General features: G+C 48.0%; 1 protein-coding gene across 1 annotated transcript in view; it reads right to left on the reverse strand.

Annotated features, from left to right (window-relative positions):
- Window positions 1-1,329: 1,329 nt before the first annotated feature.
- Window positions 1,330-20,000, reverse strand: part of ADAM33 (ADAM metallopeptidase domain 33) — a 75,675-nt gene continuing 57,004 nt past the window's right edge. Inside the window, 10 exon segments of the mRNA XM_070949178.1 lie at window positions 1,330-1,499; window positions 3,279-3,387; window positions 4,563-4,640; window positions 5,849-6,053; window positions 8,746-8,854; window positions 11,875-12,070; window positions 12,850-12,939; window positions 14,017-14,194; window positions 18,263-18,405; window positions 19,937-20,000. The exon segment at window positions 19,937-20,000 is cut by the window's right edge and continues 21 nt beyond it. Coding sequence (XP_070805279.1) covers window positions 1,330-1,499; window positions 3,279-3,387; window positions 4,563-4,640; window positions 5,849-6,053; window positions 8,746-8,854; window positions 11,875-12,070; window positions 12,850-12,939; window positions 14,017-14,194; window positions 18,263-18,405; window positions 19,937-20,000 — 1,342 coding nt within the window.

Consider the following 20,000-nt stretch of genomic DNA (forward strand, 5'->3'; position numbering starts at 1 on the left):
CGGGGGCCAAGCGCCTGAATTTTGATGACGTGACTGCGGGGATGCTGCCACGGTCGTAAGTGTGAAAAGCGGTCATAAGTCACTCTGTTCAGGGCCGTTGTAACTACAAATGGTCATAAGTCGAGACTGTCTTTTGATGGTTTATGGCCGTAATTGGGGGGTTTGATTATGGTTGTAAATTGAGGACTATCTCTTTACGGCTGTAATTGTGGGTTCAGTTATGGTCATAAATCGAGGACTATGTTTATGGGTTCAATTATGGCCGTGATTCCAGGACTATCTGTAGATGGTTTATGGCCATAATTGTGGGTTCAATGATGGCTGTAAGTTGAGGACTATCTAGATAGCTGATGGCCGTAATTGTGGGCTCAATGATGGCCGTAAATCGAGGACTATCTGTAGATGGTTTATGGCCATAATTGTGGGTTCAATGATGGCCATAAATTGAAGACTATCTCTTGATGGCTGATGGCCGTAATTGTGGGTTCAATGATGGCCATAAGTCGAGGACTATCTCTAGATGATTTATGGCTGTACTTGTGGGTTCAATGATGGCCGTAAGTTGAGGACTATCTAGATGGCTGATGGCCATAATTGTGGGCTCAATGATGGCCGTAAATCGAGGACTATCCGTAGATGGTTTATGGCCATAATTGTGGGCTCAATGATGGCCATAAATCAAGGACTATCTCTAGATGATTTATGGCCGTAATTGTGGGCTCCATCATGGTCGTAAACCGAGGACTACCTCCACAAAGCTTGGTCCCTTTCCTTTCCCCCCCCCCCCCCCCCGGCTAAAGCTGCCATCCACCGCCTTTCCTTCCCCCGGGATTAATTATTTTTCATTTGACAACGAGGGCGACGATGACAGCCAAACGGCGAAATAATTCCCGCCACGATGTTGTACATGATTAAGTTTGCGGCCTTGAATGAATGGCGTTGGGTTGTTATCGCCCGCCTCCCTTCTGTCATTCCGATGGGGCTCTAAGCCACGTTCCCACAACCCGCAGAGCTCAATTCTCACCATTGGATTAGCCATGGTTTCATCGTGGGCTGATGAGGATCGGATCGGCCTCTGGGGACCCGTCAGAGGGGAACGGATGGCTCGAGGAAACCCGGAAGTGGGTTTATTTGCAACGGGAGGTAAAGCAGGTTGTGTGAAGGAGGGCCGCGGATGCATTAAGTGGGGAGGGGGCTTCCCATTAAAAAGAGCCGGGTGCGAGAGCCGTCCGTGCGATGAACCCGCCACGAACGGTGAGAAGGAGGAAATTGGGGGTTCAGGGCCAGGAATTAGGAGAAGAGGAGAGAGGGAGGGAAAGGATTCACACGTTATTGGGGAGCTGCCCACCTGCAGGTCGTGTTGTGTCTCTTCCTGAAGCCCCTGGCCCACTTGTGGAGGAGCGAACTCTCCCGTCGGTAGCAGCGGTAGAGCCCCAGGAGCAAAGCGGGCACGATCAGGAGGAAGACCACCAGCAAAGAGATCAGGATGGCTTCGTAATCTGTGGGGGGGGGGTCCACAGAGAAGGAGAGGGTCACAGAGGCAGGCTTCCGTTGCCCATCCTTTTTTCTATCCATCCCTCCATTCCATCCATCCATGCCTTACATTCATATATCCTTCCATATATCCATCCATACTTATTTCCATCCTTCCATCTATCCATTCTTATTTCCATCCATCTATCCCTTACATACATACATCCTTATTTTCATCCTTCCATCCTCATATCTTCTTCTCCTTCCATCCATCCATCCAACCACCATCTATCCTTATTTCCATCCATCTTTATTTCCATCCATCCTTATTTCCATCCATCCCTTACATCCATCCATTCTTCCATTTATCCATCCATCCTTCCATCATTTCCATCCTTACATCCATCCTTCAATCTATCCATCTATCCTTATTTCCATCCATCCATCCTTATTTCCATCCATCCCTTATGTCCACCCATCCATATTTCCATCCATCCATCCTCCATCCTTATTTCCATCCATCCCTTACATCCATCCATCCATCCATGCCTTACATCCATATATCCTTCCATATATCCATCCATACTTACCTTCCTTTCTTCCCTTCTTCCTTCCATCTATCCATCCTTATTTCCATTCATTCCTTACATCCATCCATCCATCCATCCATCTATCCATCCAATTTCCATCCATCCATCCCTTACATCCATCCATCCTTATTTTCATCCTTCCATCCTCATATCTTCCTTCCTTCCTTCCTTCCATCTATCTATCCATCCATACTTTTATCCTTATTTCCATCCATCCATTACATCCATCCACCCATCCATCCTTATTTCCATCCATCCTAATTTCCATCCATCCATTCCTTACATCCATCCATCCTTATTTTCATCCTTCCATCCTCATTTCTTCCTTCCTTCCTTCCGTCCTTCCATCTATCTATCCATCCATCCTTTTATCCTTATTTCCAATCCATCCATCCCTTACATCCATCCATCCCTTACATCCATCCTTCCTTCCATCTATCCATCTGTCATTTCCATCCATCCATCCCTTATATCCATCCATCCTTATTTTCATCCTTCCATCCTCATTTCTTCCTTCCTTCCATCCTTCCATCTATCTATCCATTCATCCTTTTATCCTTATTTCCAATCCATCCATCCCTTACATCCATCCATCCATCCATATTTCCATCCATCCATCCATCCATCCTTATTTCCATCCATCCATCCATCCTTATTTCCATCCATCCATCCATCCATCCATCCATCCATCCATCCTTATTTCCATTCATCCATCCATCCATCCACCCATCCATCCTTATTTCCATCCATCCATCCATCCATCCATCCACCCATCCATCCTTATTTCCATCCATCCTAATTTCCATCCATCCATTCCTTACATCCATCCATCCTTATTTTCATCCTTCCATCCTCATTTCTTCCTTCCTTCCTTCCGTCCTTCCATCTATCTATCCATCCATCCTTTTATCCTTATTTCCAATCATCCATCCCTTACATCCATCCTTCCTTCCATCTATCCATCTATCATTTCCATCCATCCATCCATCCTTATTTCCATTCATCCATCCATCCACGAGGAGAAGGAGGGACAGATGGAGGAGAGGAAAGAAGAAGAGAAAGCAGAGGAAGAGGAGGAGAAGAAAGAGAAAGGGAAGGAGAGATGGGGGGGTAGATGGGGAAGAAGAAAATGAAGGCTGAGAAGGAGAAGGAAAAGAGGGAGGAGGAGGAGAGAAAGGGAAAGGGGAAGGGAGGAGAAGGAGGAGGGCCACTTACGGTCTTGCTGGACGGGGCCACTATCCACGCTGCCTCCCAGCCCCGGCTTTTCACAGAACGGAGGTGCCCAGCCAGCATCACAGTGACAATTTTGGTTGCTGTTACACACCTAAGACAATCAGAGCAGGTGTGGAGTGAGCCCCAAGTTTATTCCCGGGGCTCCAGGTACAAGCGCTGAAAAGGGCAGGAAGGCAAATACAATCCTGAAAGCTCCAGACACCCCTGATTCCCTCCGGGGTAAATATTTCCCTCAATCCTCCCGAATTATTTTTTTCCCCACCCCTCCACGCAAACCAGCAAAACTCATTGGCTTTCCGTACAAACCTTAGTTTACTCATTAAGGACTACTAATGCGCTTTCTTACTAGTTGTTTGAACACAAGTACAGTTTAAATTACAGATTTCTGAACAAGGGCTGTTAATTTAACTTCATGAACAGCCAACAATAACCCAAAGAATCATAACTCAGTTCTGAGGCACAGTATTTCAGATCACCGTCATCTTACTGTGGTTGGCAGAATGCCCAGAAGCAATTTGCAGGAAAACTGACAAGAGAGAAACAAGAGCCGAATCAAACGTTTTCTGGAATCAAGACGCGAAGGAATGTGAACGAAGTTGTTTCCTGCAAATTGCCTCAGTCGTCGTCCTTCCTTCAATAGGCTAAGGGAGTGGCCAATTAGCCCCAAGCCTTACTCTCGAGGAGACCTCCTCCTGAGGAGCCTCTCCTGCCTTTTGGCAGCTCTGCGCACCCGTGCATCGAGAAGAGGCTCCTCCTCTTCGTCCTCTTCACTTAAAGGAGCTTCTGAAGGCCCTGGCTGAATCCCCACTTCTGGCACCACATCTTTTCCAGCCTCCTCACTGTCCGACTCGAGCGCCAGCTGCACAGGCTGCTGGCGCAGCACACACCACCAGCCCCCTCCCCTCACTGTCGGAATCAGCTACTAGCTGCACAGGCCGCTGATGGACCACAATAATCAGAAACACGGCAATTGTATATGATGGGAAAGCGCTGGGGCGGGGGGACGGGCCCAGCCACTGGCCATAACTATCGGTTCACCCGAACTGATCCGAACCGGCTGAATCCTACCCGTCTATAGGGTTGGTAGCGACATGTCCAAAAGGATTTATTTACACACCTACCTCCAGGTCAGAAACGGCCCTCTTGTTTAAAAATTTCAATGTATTCAATGAAATTTTCATCTCGTTTCTCCCAAAATATCCCTCAACGGGAGAAGGCCGGCATCGAACTACAGAAATAAATTGAAGGCTATCGCTGCTAACTCACCCCGTGGCCGTGACATTTGGAGATGCATTTGTCCAGTTCGAAAAAGGAAGCGTTTTGACACCGCTGGTCTTTGCACACCTGTGAGGAAAATCCGACCCCCCCCAAATAAAAAGTCATATTAGCAAATTAGCATTGATTTTAGAGTCAATTGGGATTAAACAAAACTGAGGGATGGATTAGGGCGCCAGCGAGTCGCATCATCCAGAGCAAAAGCGACACTTAGCAGCCACGCAAATAGATTTTTCTCCCAAGAACCTCTCCTTAACTTGATCGTTCAGATCTCCAAATATTCACCCCCACCGGAGACACGTCTATTTGAGGATTATATACCCTGCTTCCCCGAAAATAAGACCCAACCGGAAAATAAGTCCTAGCATGATTTTTTGGGATGCTCGTAATATAAGCCCTACCCCAGAAATAAGGCCCAATTAAGATTATCAGCCAGGTGGGTTAGTGGTGAAATTGAATTTTTTTTGTTCTGTGGCTGTGGCTTGGTGGGTGTGACAGGAGAAGGATACTGCAAATCTCCATTCCCTCCCCACTCTATGGGGAAGATACTGCAAAATCTCCATTCCCCATCCCACTCCAGGGGAAGGATACTGCAAAATCTCCATTCCCACCCCACTCCAGGGGAAGGATACTGCAAAATCCCCATTCCCACCCCACTCCAGGGGAAGGATATTGCAAAATCTCCATTCCCACCCCACTCCAGGGGAAAGATACTGCAAAATCTCCATTCCCACCCCACTCCAGGGGAAGGATACTGCAAAATCTTAATTCCCACCCCACTCCAGGGGAAGGATACTGCAAAATCTCCATTCCCCACCCCACTCCAGGGGAAGGATATTGCAAAATCCCCATTCCCTCCCCACTCCTGGGGAAAGGATATTGCAAAATCTCCATTCCCACCTCATTCTGGGGCCAGTCAGAGGTGGTATTTGCCGGTTCTCCAAACTACTCAAAATTGTTGCTACCGGTTCTCCAGAACTTGTCGGAACCTGCTAGATTTCACCCCTGAGGTGGGTGCATTTTGTACCGTATTTCCCCCCAAAATAAGACCTAACCAGAAAATAAGACCTAATGTGTCTTTTGGAGCAAAAATTAATACAAGACCTGGTCTTATTTTTGGGAAAACACGGTATATTCTCAGTGTACCCAGAGAGAGAAATATCTGCCTCTACCTAGGACCGATGTGGCCGCTATGTGAAACGTGCCATGCAGATAGGACCTATTGCATCCTGAAACACAGAAACAGGTCAGGTCTTCCCCTCCTCTTGAGGACTCACCAACCCATCTCCGCACTTGGTCCCCGTCATCACAAGGCCCGGATCGGAGAGGTCTCCCTCGTCATCCTTGGTGGCATAGACCAAAGTCCCTCGGCATTTGATCTCTTGCCCGTTAAACCGAATGGTGGTATCCATAGAGATGGTGTTGGTGCCTTTGGGCTTAGCAGCCGGGCTCTGACACTGGATCTTCCCACACTTGGCATCTCTGGGAGGAAAAAAGAAGGAAGTCCTGTCAGGAGGAGTGTTGAGGAATTCGCAGAGCAACCCTTGAGTAGCAAGGGTGGGCTCATGAAAGCGATTGAGAGTAGTTAGGAATAACACAGCCAACACACAGATACACTGAGTTGTGTTTACTTTTATGATATAGTAAGGCACAGTCCGTATAAAGCAGGAGATAGTAAAACAATAGTCCAGGGATTATCCAAATAACAAAGTCTTCTTACCAGTCGTTGTAGTCATACACATTAACAGTTCTTACAGTTGTAAATAGTAGCAAACACAGCAAAAAGCAGTAACGAGCAATACAAATCAGCAAAGAGTTCAGCAAAGAGCAATCCAAGAGAAATAAACCAGGTTTCTAGCTTCCTTTTAAGGACATTGGCTACAGAGTTAACCAATCAGAACACAGTATGATGCAAGACAGCAATACATCAGTCTTAAAAGCTATATTCATGGTTTATATATTGCCAACCTAACAAGTTAGGTAAAATCATTTCCTAACACGGAGAAGCGAAGAGCCCAGGAGACGAGATCCCTGCTGATCTGGATCTCGCCCAGATGTCCTCGCAAAGCCAACGATCAAGGGACCAGGAGCAGAAACTCAAGTCGGGAAGGTCAACCACAAGGGGTAGAAAGCATCCGGGGGGGCTACTCCAAGGACAGAATCACGGGAGAGTTGGGAGGGGCCATCTACCCTTCCCCAGGGCAGGAATTTATGATGCCTATACTGAATGGAAGTCTCAGTGGTGCAAATCTTGGAGGGCGGAGGGCACTTTTTGTTGCTGTTGAGCAATTTTTATTTATTTCCAAATTTAAAATATAAGACCAAAACAGAAGAAAGGGAGAAAAAAGGAAACAAAGGCAAGAAAGCATGAAGGCAGGCAGGGAGAAAGAGAGAGGGGGAGAAGAAAGGAAGGAAGGAAGGAAGGAAGGAAGGAAGGAAGGAAGGAAGGAAGGAAGGAAGGAAGGAAGGAGAGGGAAGACAGAAGAGAGAAGGAAGGAAGGAAGGAAGGAAGGAGACAGAGAGAAAGAAAAGAGAGAAAGAAAGAAGAAGGAAGGAAGGAGACAGAGAGAAAGAAAGAGAGAAAGAAAGAAGAAGGAAGGAAGGAGACAGAGAGAAAGGAAAGAGAGAAAGAGAAGAAGGAAGGAAGGAGACAGAGAGAAAGAAAAGAGAGAAAGAAAGAAGAAGGAAGGAAGGAGACAGAGAGAAACAAAAGAGAGAAAGAAAGAAGAAGGAAGGAAGGAGACAGAGAGAAAAGAGAGAAAGAGAGGAAGGAAGGAAGGAAAGAAGGAAAAGGAGAAAAGATAAAGAAAGAAAGAGAGAGAAAAAAGAAAAAGAAAAAGAAAGAAAGAGGAAGGAAGGAAGGAAAGAAGGAAGGAAGGAAGAGGGAGAAAGAAAGAAAAGAGAGAAAGAAAGAAAAGGGAGAAAGAGAAAAAGGGAGGAGGGGAGGGGAAGGGAGAATAGAGAGAGAGAGTGAAGGAAGGAAGGAAAGGGAGAAAAGAGAAAGAAAGGGAGGGAGGGAAGGAAGGGGAGTAAGAAAGAAGGAAGGAAGGAAGGGAGGAAGGAAGGAAGGAAGGAAGGAAGGAAGAAAGAAAGAAAGAAAGAAAGAAAGAAAGAAAGAAAGAAAGAAAGAAAGAAAGAAAGAAAGAAAAGAAAGAAAGAAAGAAAGAAAGAAAATATGTGTAAAACAAAACATCAAATATACACACAAAATGTCCTTCCAGTTGAATACTGATAAATACATTCAAACAAAACAGACTCACAATTTATAAACTTCTACATCTATACTTGCTAAACTAGCACATAAAACATTGAAAAAAAAATCGTGGCTGCGAAGACCTGTGCTGAGTCCACCCATTGGACGCACCTTCGATCCACTCTAAAAATACCAAAACACGCAAACCCAACCCCGGCTGCCCTTGAACCGGGACGGATCCAGACAGCAAATGGGACTCTTGTGCGAGTTGCCGCTGCGGTGGCTGTGTTAGGGAATGGCTATTGCCTAACTGGTTGGGTTGGCAAAATATATATATATATAAACCATCAATGCATGTTTGCAGTCAAAATGTGATGTATAGCTTTAAGACTGTAATGCTGCATTGCATCATACTGTATTCTGATTGGCTAGCTCTGTAGCCAATTTACTTAAGAGGAAGCTTGAATCATGGCTTATTTTTCTTATTACATTATTATTGCAACCTCTGCTCCTCTCTGCCTCTTCTCTCTGCATGATCACTGCTTGATCATTGCTACTTGTTGTTCTTTTACTGTTTTACTGATTGTTTTACTGCTGTACTTGTTCCTGTTTGCAACTCCGAAAAGAACTGTTTTATTGCATATGACTACAACAACGGGTAAGAAGACTTTGTTCTTGGAATATCCCTGGATTGACAATTTAACTATCTTTATCTGTGTATGACCTGGATTGTTTAGTGGACTTTGCTTTGCTTTTTCCTAAAAGTAAAAGAATATCACAACTCAGTGTGTCTGTGTATTGACAGTGCTTAGTCACAATCATTCTCAGCCGTTTCTCATGTGCACAACCTTGCTACTCAAGGGTTACTCTGTGCATATTCCTTAACATTCTGCAAACTTCCCCTGACTTGGCAACATCTGGAAGTCAAGGACTAGGCTGCCCAGAAGGAACATCTGGCTCCCTCGGCCGCTAGGCGCTCACCTCTTGGCACACTTCACGTAGCTGCCGTGTCGGTCCTTCCCACAGTTGCCGTACATGTCACCGGCCCTGTTGACATCCTGGAAGCAGGCATCGGGGGCCGGCCAAGCACCTGTGGTGGGGCGGAGAAAGAGAAGGTCTGTCAGAGTTTGTTACAGCACACACAACCAGACAATTCAGCAGGATTAACTTCTTTAAAGACATCAGGAGCCATATACATCAGGGGTGGGTTCTACTTACCTTTACTACCGCTTCGCAACAGGACCGCGCGCTTCTGTGCATGCGCAGATCGCCAGGGACAACAATGACTCCCGCCGGTTTTACTACCGGTTCTTGCAAACCGGTCTGAACCAGGGGAAAACCCACCACTGATACATACAATACAGAGGTGGGTTTCGCATAATTTTACCACTGGTTCGCCGCGCACTGAAAATGTGAGTGCGTCTTCGGCACATGTGCGTGGCCTTCCATGCGTGCGCTTTGCCCACGCACACGGCTTGCACGCATGGACACGGCTTAGAAAATGTGGTTAAATAGGATGGCATAGCGCCAGGGCGGCTGAGCGGATCTACAGGTCACCACTACAGTTTGGCCTAACTTGTCCGAACCGGCTGAATCCCACTAATGATACAATACCCGTGGTGGTTTTTCCAACGTGGTAGAGAGAAGAGATTGTAAAGTAGGTACAAACACAGGCCGGGGCAGTATAGACAAAACTTCTCCTAGTTATACAGAACAGTTGAGCTAAGCCACGCCCAGGCTCCTAGCTGTCTCTTGGAGCTCACACTGCAACTACTATGTTTCAGTTACCAAACAGTCCCCATTGGCTGACCTTGTTGCCGGGCTGGCTTGATCCCATCCTCTCATTTTTTAATCGAATTCAGTTTTAATTGGGTTGTTTTAAATTTGGGCCAAAATTATTTAATTGTTTTTTAAAATGTTTTTTAAATTTTATATGCTATGTTTTATCTTGGCTGTACACCGCCCTGAGTCCCGCAGGAGAAGAGCGGTATAGAAATAAAATAAAATAAAATAATAATAAAATAAAATAAAATAAAATAAAATAAAATAAAATAAAATAAAATAAAATAAAATAAAATAAATGTCTACTCCAGTTCATGAAAACATCTACACTGACAAAGTCCGATTTAGCACCCCTTGCCAAACAGACCCTCCCCAAATTTATAAACCGCAGGGAGTCCTCGACTGATGACCAGAATGGAGCGCAAAATTTCTGTTGCTGAGTCCAGAGATTTGTTACGTGAGTTTTGTCTCATTTTACGACTTTTCTTGCCACGGCTATTAAGCGAATGGCTGCCGTTGATAAGACAGTAACCCGGTGGTTAAGTGAATCTGGCTTCCCGCTTCGACTTGGCTTGTCGGAAGGTCGCAAAAGGGGATCACGTGACCCTCGGGACGCTGAGACGGTCGTAAACATGAATCAACGGTCGTGAATATGAGTCACTTGCCAAGCGTCCGAATTTTGAACAGATGATCATGGGGATGCTGCAAAGGTCGTAAGTGTGAAAAATGGCCATAACTTACTTTTTTTCACCGCCGTTGTAACTCTGAACAGTCACTAAATGAACGGTTGTAAGTCAAGGACTACCTGTACATCAATAGGCTGCAAATACCCAATCGGTTAGTCTGTCCAGCCTGAGAAGTGAATTCTGAGCAATTTTTGAGGATTAAGGATTAAGTTTATACTACGTAAACTGCAGTACCAAAAGTGTCCAGGTGATGGCGCCTCTCTCCCAATCCAAAGGACAATGGTGATATCAGAAAGACCCCGCCCACAAAACCAAAGAGGAGCATGGGTATTCAGGTAGTCCTTGACTTACAACCATTTGTTTAGGGACCAAAGTTACAACGGCACTGATAAAAGTCCTCACACTTATGACGGTTGCCGCATTTCCCCGACAGTCACATCATCAAAATTCGGGCATTTGGCAACTGGCATTTATTTACGACGGTTTGCAGCGTCCCAAGGTCATATAATCTCCACTTGGGACCTTCCGTTAAGCCAAGGGAATGGGGGAAGACAGATTCACTTAACGACCGCATGATTCACTTAACAACTGCAGTTACAGGTAGTCCTCAACTTACGGCAGTTCACTTCGTGACTGTTCGAAGTTACAGTGGCACTGAAAGAAGTGAGTTCTAGTCCCGCCTTAGGTATAAAAGCCGGCTGGGTGCCTTCGTGCCAATCACCAGGAGATGATGAGTTCTAGTCCCATCTTCGGTATAAATGCTGGCTGGGTGACTTTGGGCCAATCACCAGGAGACGGTGAGTTCTAGTCCCGCCTTAGGCATGAAAGTTGGCTGGGTGACTTTGGGCCAATCACCAGGAGACGGTGAGTTCTAGTCCCGCCTTAGGTATAAAAACTGGCTGGGTGACTTTGGGCCAATCACCAGGAGACGGTGAGTTCTAGTCCCGCCTTAGGTATAAAAGCTGGCTGGGTGACTTTGGGCCAATCACCAGGAGACGGTGAGTTCTAGTCCCGCCTTAGGCATGAAAGTTGGCTGGGTGACTTTGGGCCAATCACCAGGAGACGGTGAGTTCTAGTCCCGCCTTAGGTATAAAAACTGGCTGGGTGACTTTGGGCCAATCACCAGGAGACGGTGAATTCTAGTCCTGCCTTAGGTATAAAAGCTGGCTGGGTGACTTTGGGCCAATCACCAGGAGACGGTGAGTTCTAGTCCCGCCTTAGGTATAAAAACTGGCTGGGTGACTTTGGGCCAATCACCAGGAGACGGTGAGTTCTAGTCCCGCCTTAGGTATAAAAACTGGCTGGGTAACCTTGGGCCAATCACCAGGAGACGGTGAATTCTAGTCCTGCCTTAGGTATAAAAACTGGCTGGGTGACTTTGGGCCAATCACCAGGAGACGGTGAGTTCTAGTTCCGCTTTAGGCATGGAAACCGGCTGGATTATTTTTAGCCAGTCTCTTTCTCTCAGCCCAACCCCACCTCACAGGATTGTTGTTGTGGGGAAAATAGGAGGAGCAAGGTGTGTTAGATATATCCGCCATCCTGATTTATTAGTAAAAGTAATAAAGGCAGGATTAAAAGAAACAAACAAACAAACAACAGCCGCTGGCTGGGAGAGCGCCAGAGGGAAGGAGACGCTCACCTCGTCCCCACAGCTGGATGCATTGTTGATGGTGCGTCATGCACATGCCGTTGTAACAATACTCCTCTCCGTGGGAACACGTTGAGCCGTCCAACAAGTAGACGTTGCCGGGACAGTAGGGTGAAGCACCCGTACAATATTCCGGGAGGTCACAGGATCCAGCCGGCTCCCGACACATGATCCCGGCTGTCTTGAGCTATGGGAAACAACAGACAGAGAAATTTCCACCAAAGAAGTAAAGATGAGCCAAGATCCATCTCCGTCGGCCATCTTGGATGGGATGTGGAGAACAACACGCAAGAGAGCATAGCCGTCGGACCACGGCCGATGTCCAGACAACCCTCTGAAGACCTCTGGAAGGAATGGCCATCCTATCTCCGTCGATCTTAAGATCCCTTCTTCCAAGCAAAAAATATCTCCTATTGTGGTGGAATGTAGTCTGGATTCCCAGGAGGGAGGGGCCGCATTCCAGAGGAGCGAGAGAGTTTGTGTATGAGAAAGAGGGTGAAGACAGCTCCTGCTTAATGGATCCCAAAGTAAATCTTTAATGATGCAAATAGTTATCCTCTTTTTTTTAATTGGTTCGTTTATTTGTTTATATCCCACCTTATTATTATTATAAAAAAAAATCAAGGTGGCGAACCTATTTTTTTCTCATTGCTCTTCATTTAGCGACTGCCTCGTTATGTCCGCAATTGCAACGGTGATGAAAAAGTAACTTTCCAACCAATCCTCCCATTCACGACCTTCGCAGGTCTGTAAAGCCAAGGGAAGTTCGAAGTAACCCTGTAAATTTGCGGTGTTCCACTTCGCTTAACGACCAAGTTGCCACCCTCCAACTCTGGTCGCTAAACGAGAACTACCTGCATTGAAAGCTCCGGTTTCCATTTCCGCCCAAAACAAAGTCAGACACTTTGGAACCAAGGAGAGTTCCCATGTTCCACAGCCTTAGTGGCCCACAATCTGCTTTATTACCTTGCAGGAATTACAACATTCTCCGTGGGCGCACTCAGCTCCGGCTTTCAGCGTGCAATTCTGGGGGTTACAGCAAGGATTGGTGCACTCCTGGGGGGGGGAAAAAAGCGGATTTTTTTTTCACTCAGCATCACCAGGATTTGGGGGGTTGGGAAGCCCAGCATATTCATGGGGTCTCTTTCCAAAAAAGCTTTGACTATTAGAAAAACGTCCTCCCAGGAACATGGATTTTCATCTGTTGATGCTATTGTGAAACATAGTCCAGGTGCATCTTTTCCCTGTTTATTTATCTGACTTTCATCCCACCTTATTATTTTTACAAGTAACTCAAGGGGGTGAATATATCCAAAAGACCTTACTGTTTCTATTCTATTTCTTCTATTTTCCCCTACAACAATCCTGTGAGGTGGACTGGGAGGAGAGAAACTGACTGAGCCAAAGTCACCCAGCCGGATTTCATGGCTAAAGCGGGACTAGAACTCACCATCACCTGGTGATTGGCCTAAAGTCACCCAGCTGGCTTTCATGCCTAAGGCAGGACTAGAATTCACCATCTCCAGGTGATTGGCCCCAAATCACCCAGGCGATTTTCCTGCCCAAGACAAAACTAGAATTCCCCATCTCCGGGTGATTGGCCCAAAGTCACCCAGGTGGCTTTCATACCTAAGGCAGAACTAGAACTCACCATCACCAGGTAATTAGTCTAAACTCACCCAGCTGGCTTTCATTCCTAAAGTGGGACTAGAACTCACCATCTCCTAGTGACTAACCCAAACTCACCCAGCTGACTTTCCTGCCTAAGACAGAACTAGAACTCCCCATCTCCGGGTGATTGGCCCAAAGTCACCCAGGTGGCTTTCATACCTAAGGCAGAACTAGAACTCACCATCACCAGGTAATTAGTCTAAACTCACCCAGCTGGCTTTCATTCCTAAGGTGGGACTAGAACTTCCCCGTCTCCTGGTTCCTAAACCGGCACCTTAACCCCTAAACCAATTTTGGCCATCAAATCCTTGAGTTTCGACCTGCTCCCTGCCTCGACGTAAGACTCAAATCCTGTTGCTTTGCTCCCGGACAGCCTCGCCCTCCACCTCCCAGGCTCACCGCCCACCCCCACCCCCAATTTCTTCCCAATGCCCCCCCCACCCCCTCAAATCCCCTGCCTACCTCGGCCTCCCCGCAGTCGCACTCCTCCCCTTCCTCCAAAAACCCGTTGCCGCACTTCTTCCCCAAAACCAGGTCCTTGGTGTCGGGGAGGTTGAAGAGGCAGGCGCCTCCCCCCTTCTGGAAGTAGCCCTCCAACTGTCTGCGGCTGCAGGAGCTGAATACCCGGGGGAAGGGGTGCCTGGAATTTGGGGAGGGGGGAAAGAGAGAGAGAGAGAGAGAGAGAGAGAGAAAGAGACCAACTCAGGACCAGAAAAGCAGAATTTTGCAGAATTTCGCTGCTCTGAATCCGAGGCTCCGTTTCTAAACATTTCAAGAGGTGGTTTTGCAGGAAGTCCTCAACTTACGACCGCAGTTGAGCCGCAGTCTGTGGCTAAGCAAGGCGGTGGTTAAGGGAGCTTTGCCCCTCGTTTTGTGACCGTCCTTGTCACGGTTGCTGAGGGAGTCACCGCAGTTGTTAGTGGAGGGAATCCTCGACGTACGACCGTTCATTTAGAGACGGTTGAAAGATATAAAGGCGCTGGAAGGGATTTATGGCTGTGTTTCACACTTACGACCCGTTGCAGCCTCCCCCGCGGGGTCACGTGATCGAAATTCAGACGCTTGGCAACTGACCCGTATTTATGACGGTCACGGTGTCCCTGGGTCACGCGATCCCCTTTTGAGACCTTCTGATAAACCAAGTCAATGGGGTTAAGCCAGATTCGCTTAACAACCAACTAACCAATTTACTAACTAATCAACTGTAGGGATTCACTTAACAACGGTGGCATGAAAAGTCGTAAAACGGGACAAAACTCGCTCAAGAAACGCCTCGCTCAACGGCAGAAAATCTGGGGGCTCAACGGCCCCCGTTTTACAACCTTTCTTGCCACCGCCATTAAGTGGGGCACTGCGGTTGTTAAAGTCCGTAACCCGGTTGTTAAGTGAATCTGGTTTCCTCGCTGACTTTGCTCATCAGAAGATCACCAAAGGGGATTGCGTGACACACACCCCGGGGAAAACTGCAACCGTCATAAATACGAATCAAGTTGCCAAAGCATCTGAATTTCGATGCCGTGGCCCTAGGGATGCTGCAACGGTCCTAAGCTTGAAAAAGTCCCTTTGTTTCAGTGCCATTGTAACTCGGAACGGTCACTAAATGAACGGTCGTAAGTCGAGAACTATCTGGACTTCTTTGGCACACATGCTGGGCTCTGTGAAAAAAATGGACTGAAAACAGTAGATGTTTGATCCAGCTCTTGTTTTGCCCAGTGGCAAAACAAGCAGTGGTGGGTTCCTCCCGGTTCAGCCCGGTTCGGCCGAACCGGTAGCGGTGACGATATGACGTCACTGAACCGGTTCTCTTTGTTCCGGAGCTCCCGCCCGTCCCCGCGTTATTCCTACCTTTTATTTCTTCTTTTTTTAGCCCGGCTGATACGTGTGGCAGAGTGGATTGCCGCACCTCAGCTGAGCAGTTTCGTAACACGCTTGCGCGTGTGAAGCACACGGGCGAAGAGAACCGGTAGTAAAGCCGGTTAGAACCCACCACTGCTTTGAAGCCCCCGTTTTACACACTTACACACAGACACCATTGTCTTTAACAACTCCTCTTTGCTACTGTACAGCTGTTCGACTCCCCGACTTCCTGCCTTTTGCAAATAACCTGGTTTTAATTTACATTTCGTTGCGGTTTCCTCCGTAGAATCTGGCTGGAAAAGCCGGCGGGAGGGTGGAAGACGGGGAATTCTCAGCACCCCCACCGACCCCGAGAACTTAATGAAACGAAGGAAAAGCCCCTTCCCCCCGAATTCAAAGTTTATTGCGTTATCCTTTGTAAACAGAAAAGCGTTTGAAGGGGGGGACCGTTAGGAGGCCGAGTGGCACATTCTTGGGAACAAACCCACATAAAGTAGCTATTCTTGCCCGATAAGCCAGCGTCCAGATGTTGTTGCGGTCCGCCAGCAGCCTGCGGAGCTGGCAGCGGAGTCGGACAGCGATGAGGCTGAGGAAGAACAGGGGCCAGTCCTGGAGGGGGAAGGGCCGGATGAGGGCAGAGATGGGGCCAGGGCCATCGGGGAGTGATGTGCGGACTCCGGAGCCTCCAGAGGCCGACAGCAGAGAGGCAGAGGAACAGGAGGAGCCTGTTCCTAGTGCATGCATGCGAAGAGCTGCCAGAAAGCAAGAGTAGCTAAAGCAGAGAGGACGACTCAGGAGTAAGGCCAAGAGATGATTGGCCCCTCCCAGAAGGCTTAAAAGACCAGCAACGGCTCTTGGGCTCTTTGCCGGAAAACAACGTTGATAGTCTTGCTGCTACTTATCTCTGGTCGGTGTCTTCTGCTTCTGAACTTTTGCCAAGAGAAGCCTTTGGCATTTTGCCTAATTATGCCAAGGTCGGTGATTAGACTGAAGAATTTGTGTTATGAAAAATTTGTTTTAATTTAGTTTGGACTACGCTGAGAATGAGTTCGAACCGTTTGCGTTTAATGCTAACTACTTGGGCCTGGGTCACAACCGATGTGGAGAGGAGGCTAAAATATACGAAAAGCCACTGCGGGGAATTGGGAATGTTTTATTTAATGAAAAGAAGGTCCAGGGGGGACCTGAGAAGAGCTCGAGCAGAGGGCTGGACTAGAAGACCTCCAAGGCCCCTTCCGACTCTCTTATTCTGTCTCAGGACTAAGGGTGACATGATAGCAGTCTTCTAATATTTGGGGGGCAAGATATAGAGAAGAGGGGGTCAATTTATTCTCCAAGGCAGAACAAGAAGCAACGGATGGAAACTAATCAAGGAGAGAAGCAACCTGGAATTAAGGAAGAACTTCCTAACAGTGAGGACAATTAACCAGTGGAACTCCAGGCCACCAGAAGTTGTTGGGTGCTTCATCACTGGAGGTTTTTAAGAAGAGATTGGACATCTATTTGTCTGAAATGGTAGAGGAATTCCCGCCTGAGCAGGGGGGTGGACTAGAAGACCTCTAAGGTCCCTTCCAACTTTGTTACTCTGTTATTCTGCTAACCGCTTCTGTAAAGCACCAGAAGGCAGGAGAAGAAGCAACGGATGGAAACTAACCAAGGAGAGAAGCAACCTGGAACGAAAGAGGAATTTCCTGAAAGTGAGGACAATTAATCAGTGGAACAACCTGCCACTAGAAGTTGCGGCTGCTCCATCCCTGGAGGCTTTCAAGAAAAGATTGGGCAACCATTTGTCTCAAATGGTGTAGGGTTTCCTGCTTGTGGAGTGGGTTGGACTAGACGACCTCCGGGGACCCTTCCGACTCTGTTATCCGGTTAACCTGCTATTCTGTGAAATGCCGTTATTCCCCTTCCAATTTGGTAGAATGAGATTTCCCACCAAGACGTGTGGGCATCATGAAGGCGACGTGGGAAGGTATTGGCTCTTTAGAGCAACGCAAGTTTCTAGTCCTTAAGAGGGAAAGCCATCTCAGAAGTTTGTGCAGCAGCTGGAATAGGTTTCAGTGGTCCAGTTTTCAGAGGATGTGGGGGGGGGAGATGCAAGGATTTGGGGGGACGAAGACAGCCTGAAGCCTCCTTCAAAGCACCTTTGGTGCACCGCCAAGTGAAAAGCAGGGGGTTGGACTAGAAGACCTCCAAGGTCCCTTCCGACTATGTTATTCTCTGTTGTGGGTGCTCCATTACTGGAGGTTTTTAAGAAGAGATTGGACAACCATTTGTCGGAAACGGTACAGGGTCCCCTGCTCGAAAAACGGGGTTGGACTAGAAGACCTCTGAGGTCCCTTCCACCTCTATCACAGGTAGTCCTCGACTTACGGCCACAATTGAGCACACGCAGTTCTTGCTCCTAAGCGAGACATCTGTGAAATGAGCTTGGCTCCCTTCCGTGCCTTTTCTTGCCACCGTCGTTAAGCGAATCACCGCAGGCGTTCAGTTAGTCACACCGTTGTTAAGTGAACCTGGCTTCCCTTCCCCCCCCCCATGGATTTTGCTTTGACCCCGGGACACTGCGACCGCCGTAAATACGAATCAGTGACCCGATCATCCGGAATTTTGATCCGTGGGGGGGGACACCGCAACGGTCGTAAGTGTGAAAAAACGGCCACAAGTCACTTTTTTTTCAGGGGCGTAACTTCGGACGGTCACTAAATGAACCGTTGTAAGTCGAGGATTACCTCTAGGTTCGGATTCTCCTTTTCCACCAAGCAACCGAGGAGCCAAGGACAATACGGGACGACATTCCCGGCCCCCCCCACCGTCCCCAAATGGGAGAAACCCCCCCCCCTTGCTTTACCCCGTGGCTGCAGCCATGACGCAGCCCCCCTGAGACGCCGTGGCCTCCACGCAGCAGCCGTCCGCGTCGTGGCTCATGCCGAAATTGTGGCCGATCTCGTGGGCCATGGTGGCGGCAGCTCCGATGGGCAACTCCGAGTGGTCCTGATTTTGGGGGGGGGAGAGAGAGAGAGAGAGAGAGAGGAAAAGGCTCATCAGCTAGAAGAGGGGAGGGGGGCCAGTTGGAGGAAGGGAGGGGGCGAATTTGATTTCCCACGCCCCCGATTACGGCCAAGTACGGCCACTCAATTCGGCATCAGCCGAATTGAGTGGGTGGGCTTGATTTTGGAATCCAAATTAGGGCTTTTCAAAGGATGTAGGGCTGGCTTCTTGCAAAGGGGAAGGGGTTAGGTAGGAGAAAGAGAAGATCCCCACCCCCACCCCAAATCCTTGCCATTCCCTCCCCTTGCGCCCATGGCCAGCAGTTCGATCCTGACCGGCTCAAGGATGACTCAGCCTTCCGTCCTTTTGAGGTCGGTAAAATGAGGACCCCGACTATTGGGGGCCATAGGCTGACTGTAAATTGCTTAGGGTGGGCTGTAAAACCCTGTGAAGCGGTATATAAGTCTGTGTTGTTGCTATTCTCTCCCTCTCCCTTCTTCCCTTCCTCTCTCCTTCCTTCCCTTCTTCTTTTTCCCTTCGTTTCTTTCTCCTGATCCCGCTATCTATTCCCCTTTTCTTTTTCTCTCCCTCTTCTTTCCTCTTCTACCTTCCTGCCTTTCTCTTTCTCCTTTTATTCCTTCCTTCCTTCCTTCTTCTTTCTTTCTTTTTCTTTCCTTCCCTTCCCTCTACTGTCTCCTTCCTTCCCTTCTTTTTCCCATTTGTTTTCTTTCTCCTGCTCCCTCTTGTCTCTTATTTCCCTTCTTTTTCTCTCCCTCTTCTTTCCTCTTCTTCTTTCCTCCCCTTCCTTCCTCCTGCCTTTCTTTTTCTTTCTTCCTTCCTTCCTTCCTTTCTTTTTCTTTCGTTCTTTCCTTTCTTTCCTCCTCTACTGTCTCCTTCCTTCCCTTCTTTTTTCCTCCTTCTTTTTCTTTCTCCTGCTCCCTCCATCTCTTTTTTTTCCTTCTTTTTTTCTCTCCCTCTTCTTTCCTCTCCTCCCTCCCTCCCTCCTTTTTCTTTCTCCTTTTCTTTCTTTCTCTTCCTTCCTTTCTCTCTCTTGGGTGGTGGCCCGGTGGTTAGAATGCAGAATTGCAGGCTAACTCTGCCGACCGCCAGGAAGTTCGATCCTGACCAGCATTAGGTTGACTCAGCCTTCTGTCCTTCGGAGGTCAGTAAAATGAGGACCCCGATGGTTGGGGGTGGGGCATATGTAAATTTGTGGCTGGCTGGGGAATTCTGGGAGTTGAAGTCCATAGGTCTTAAAATGACCAAGATTGGACGCCCCAGGCCCCTTCAAGAAGAGACTGGACTGCCATTTGTCAGAAATGGTGTAGGTTGTCCTGCTTGGGCGGGGGGTTGGACTAGATGACCTACAGGGTCCCTTCCAACTCAGTTAATCTGTTACAGAAAAGCTCTCGGGTGGTTTTCCCAGGAGTCACACAATGCATTACAAGCAAAGAGCATTTTTATCCCGTATCATTGAGGGAGGAGCTGTCGGTCAGCAAGACGGAAGGACGAGGGGAAGCCATCTTCTTCTTACCATGTTCACGCCCCCGGAGTTCTCCGCACTGCACATGCCCTCCAGGGGCGCCATTCCGATGGTG

The sequence above is a fragment of the Pituophis catenifer genome, unplaced genomic scaffold (assembly GCF_029215685.1).
Source record: "Pituophis catenifer annectens isolate HBS135680 unplaced genomic scaffold, rPitCat1.0.hap2 SCAF_8, whole genome shotgun sequence".
NCBI classification, from domain to species: Eukaryota; Metazoa; Chordata; class Lepidosauria; order Squamata; family Colubridae; genus Pituophis; species Pituophis catenifer.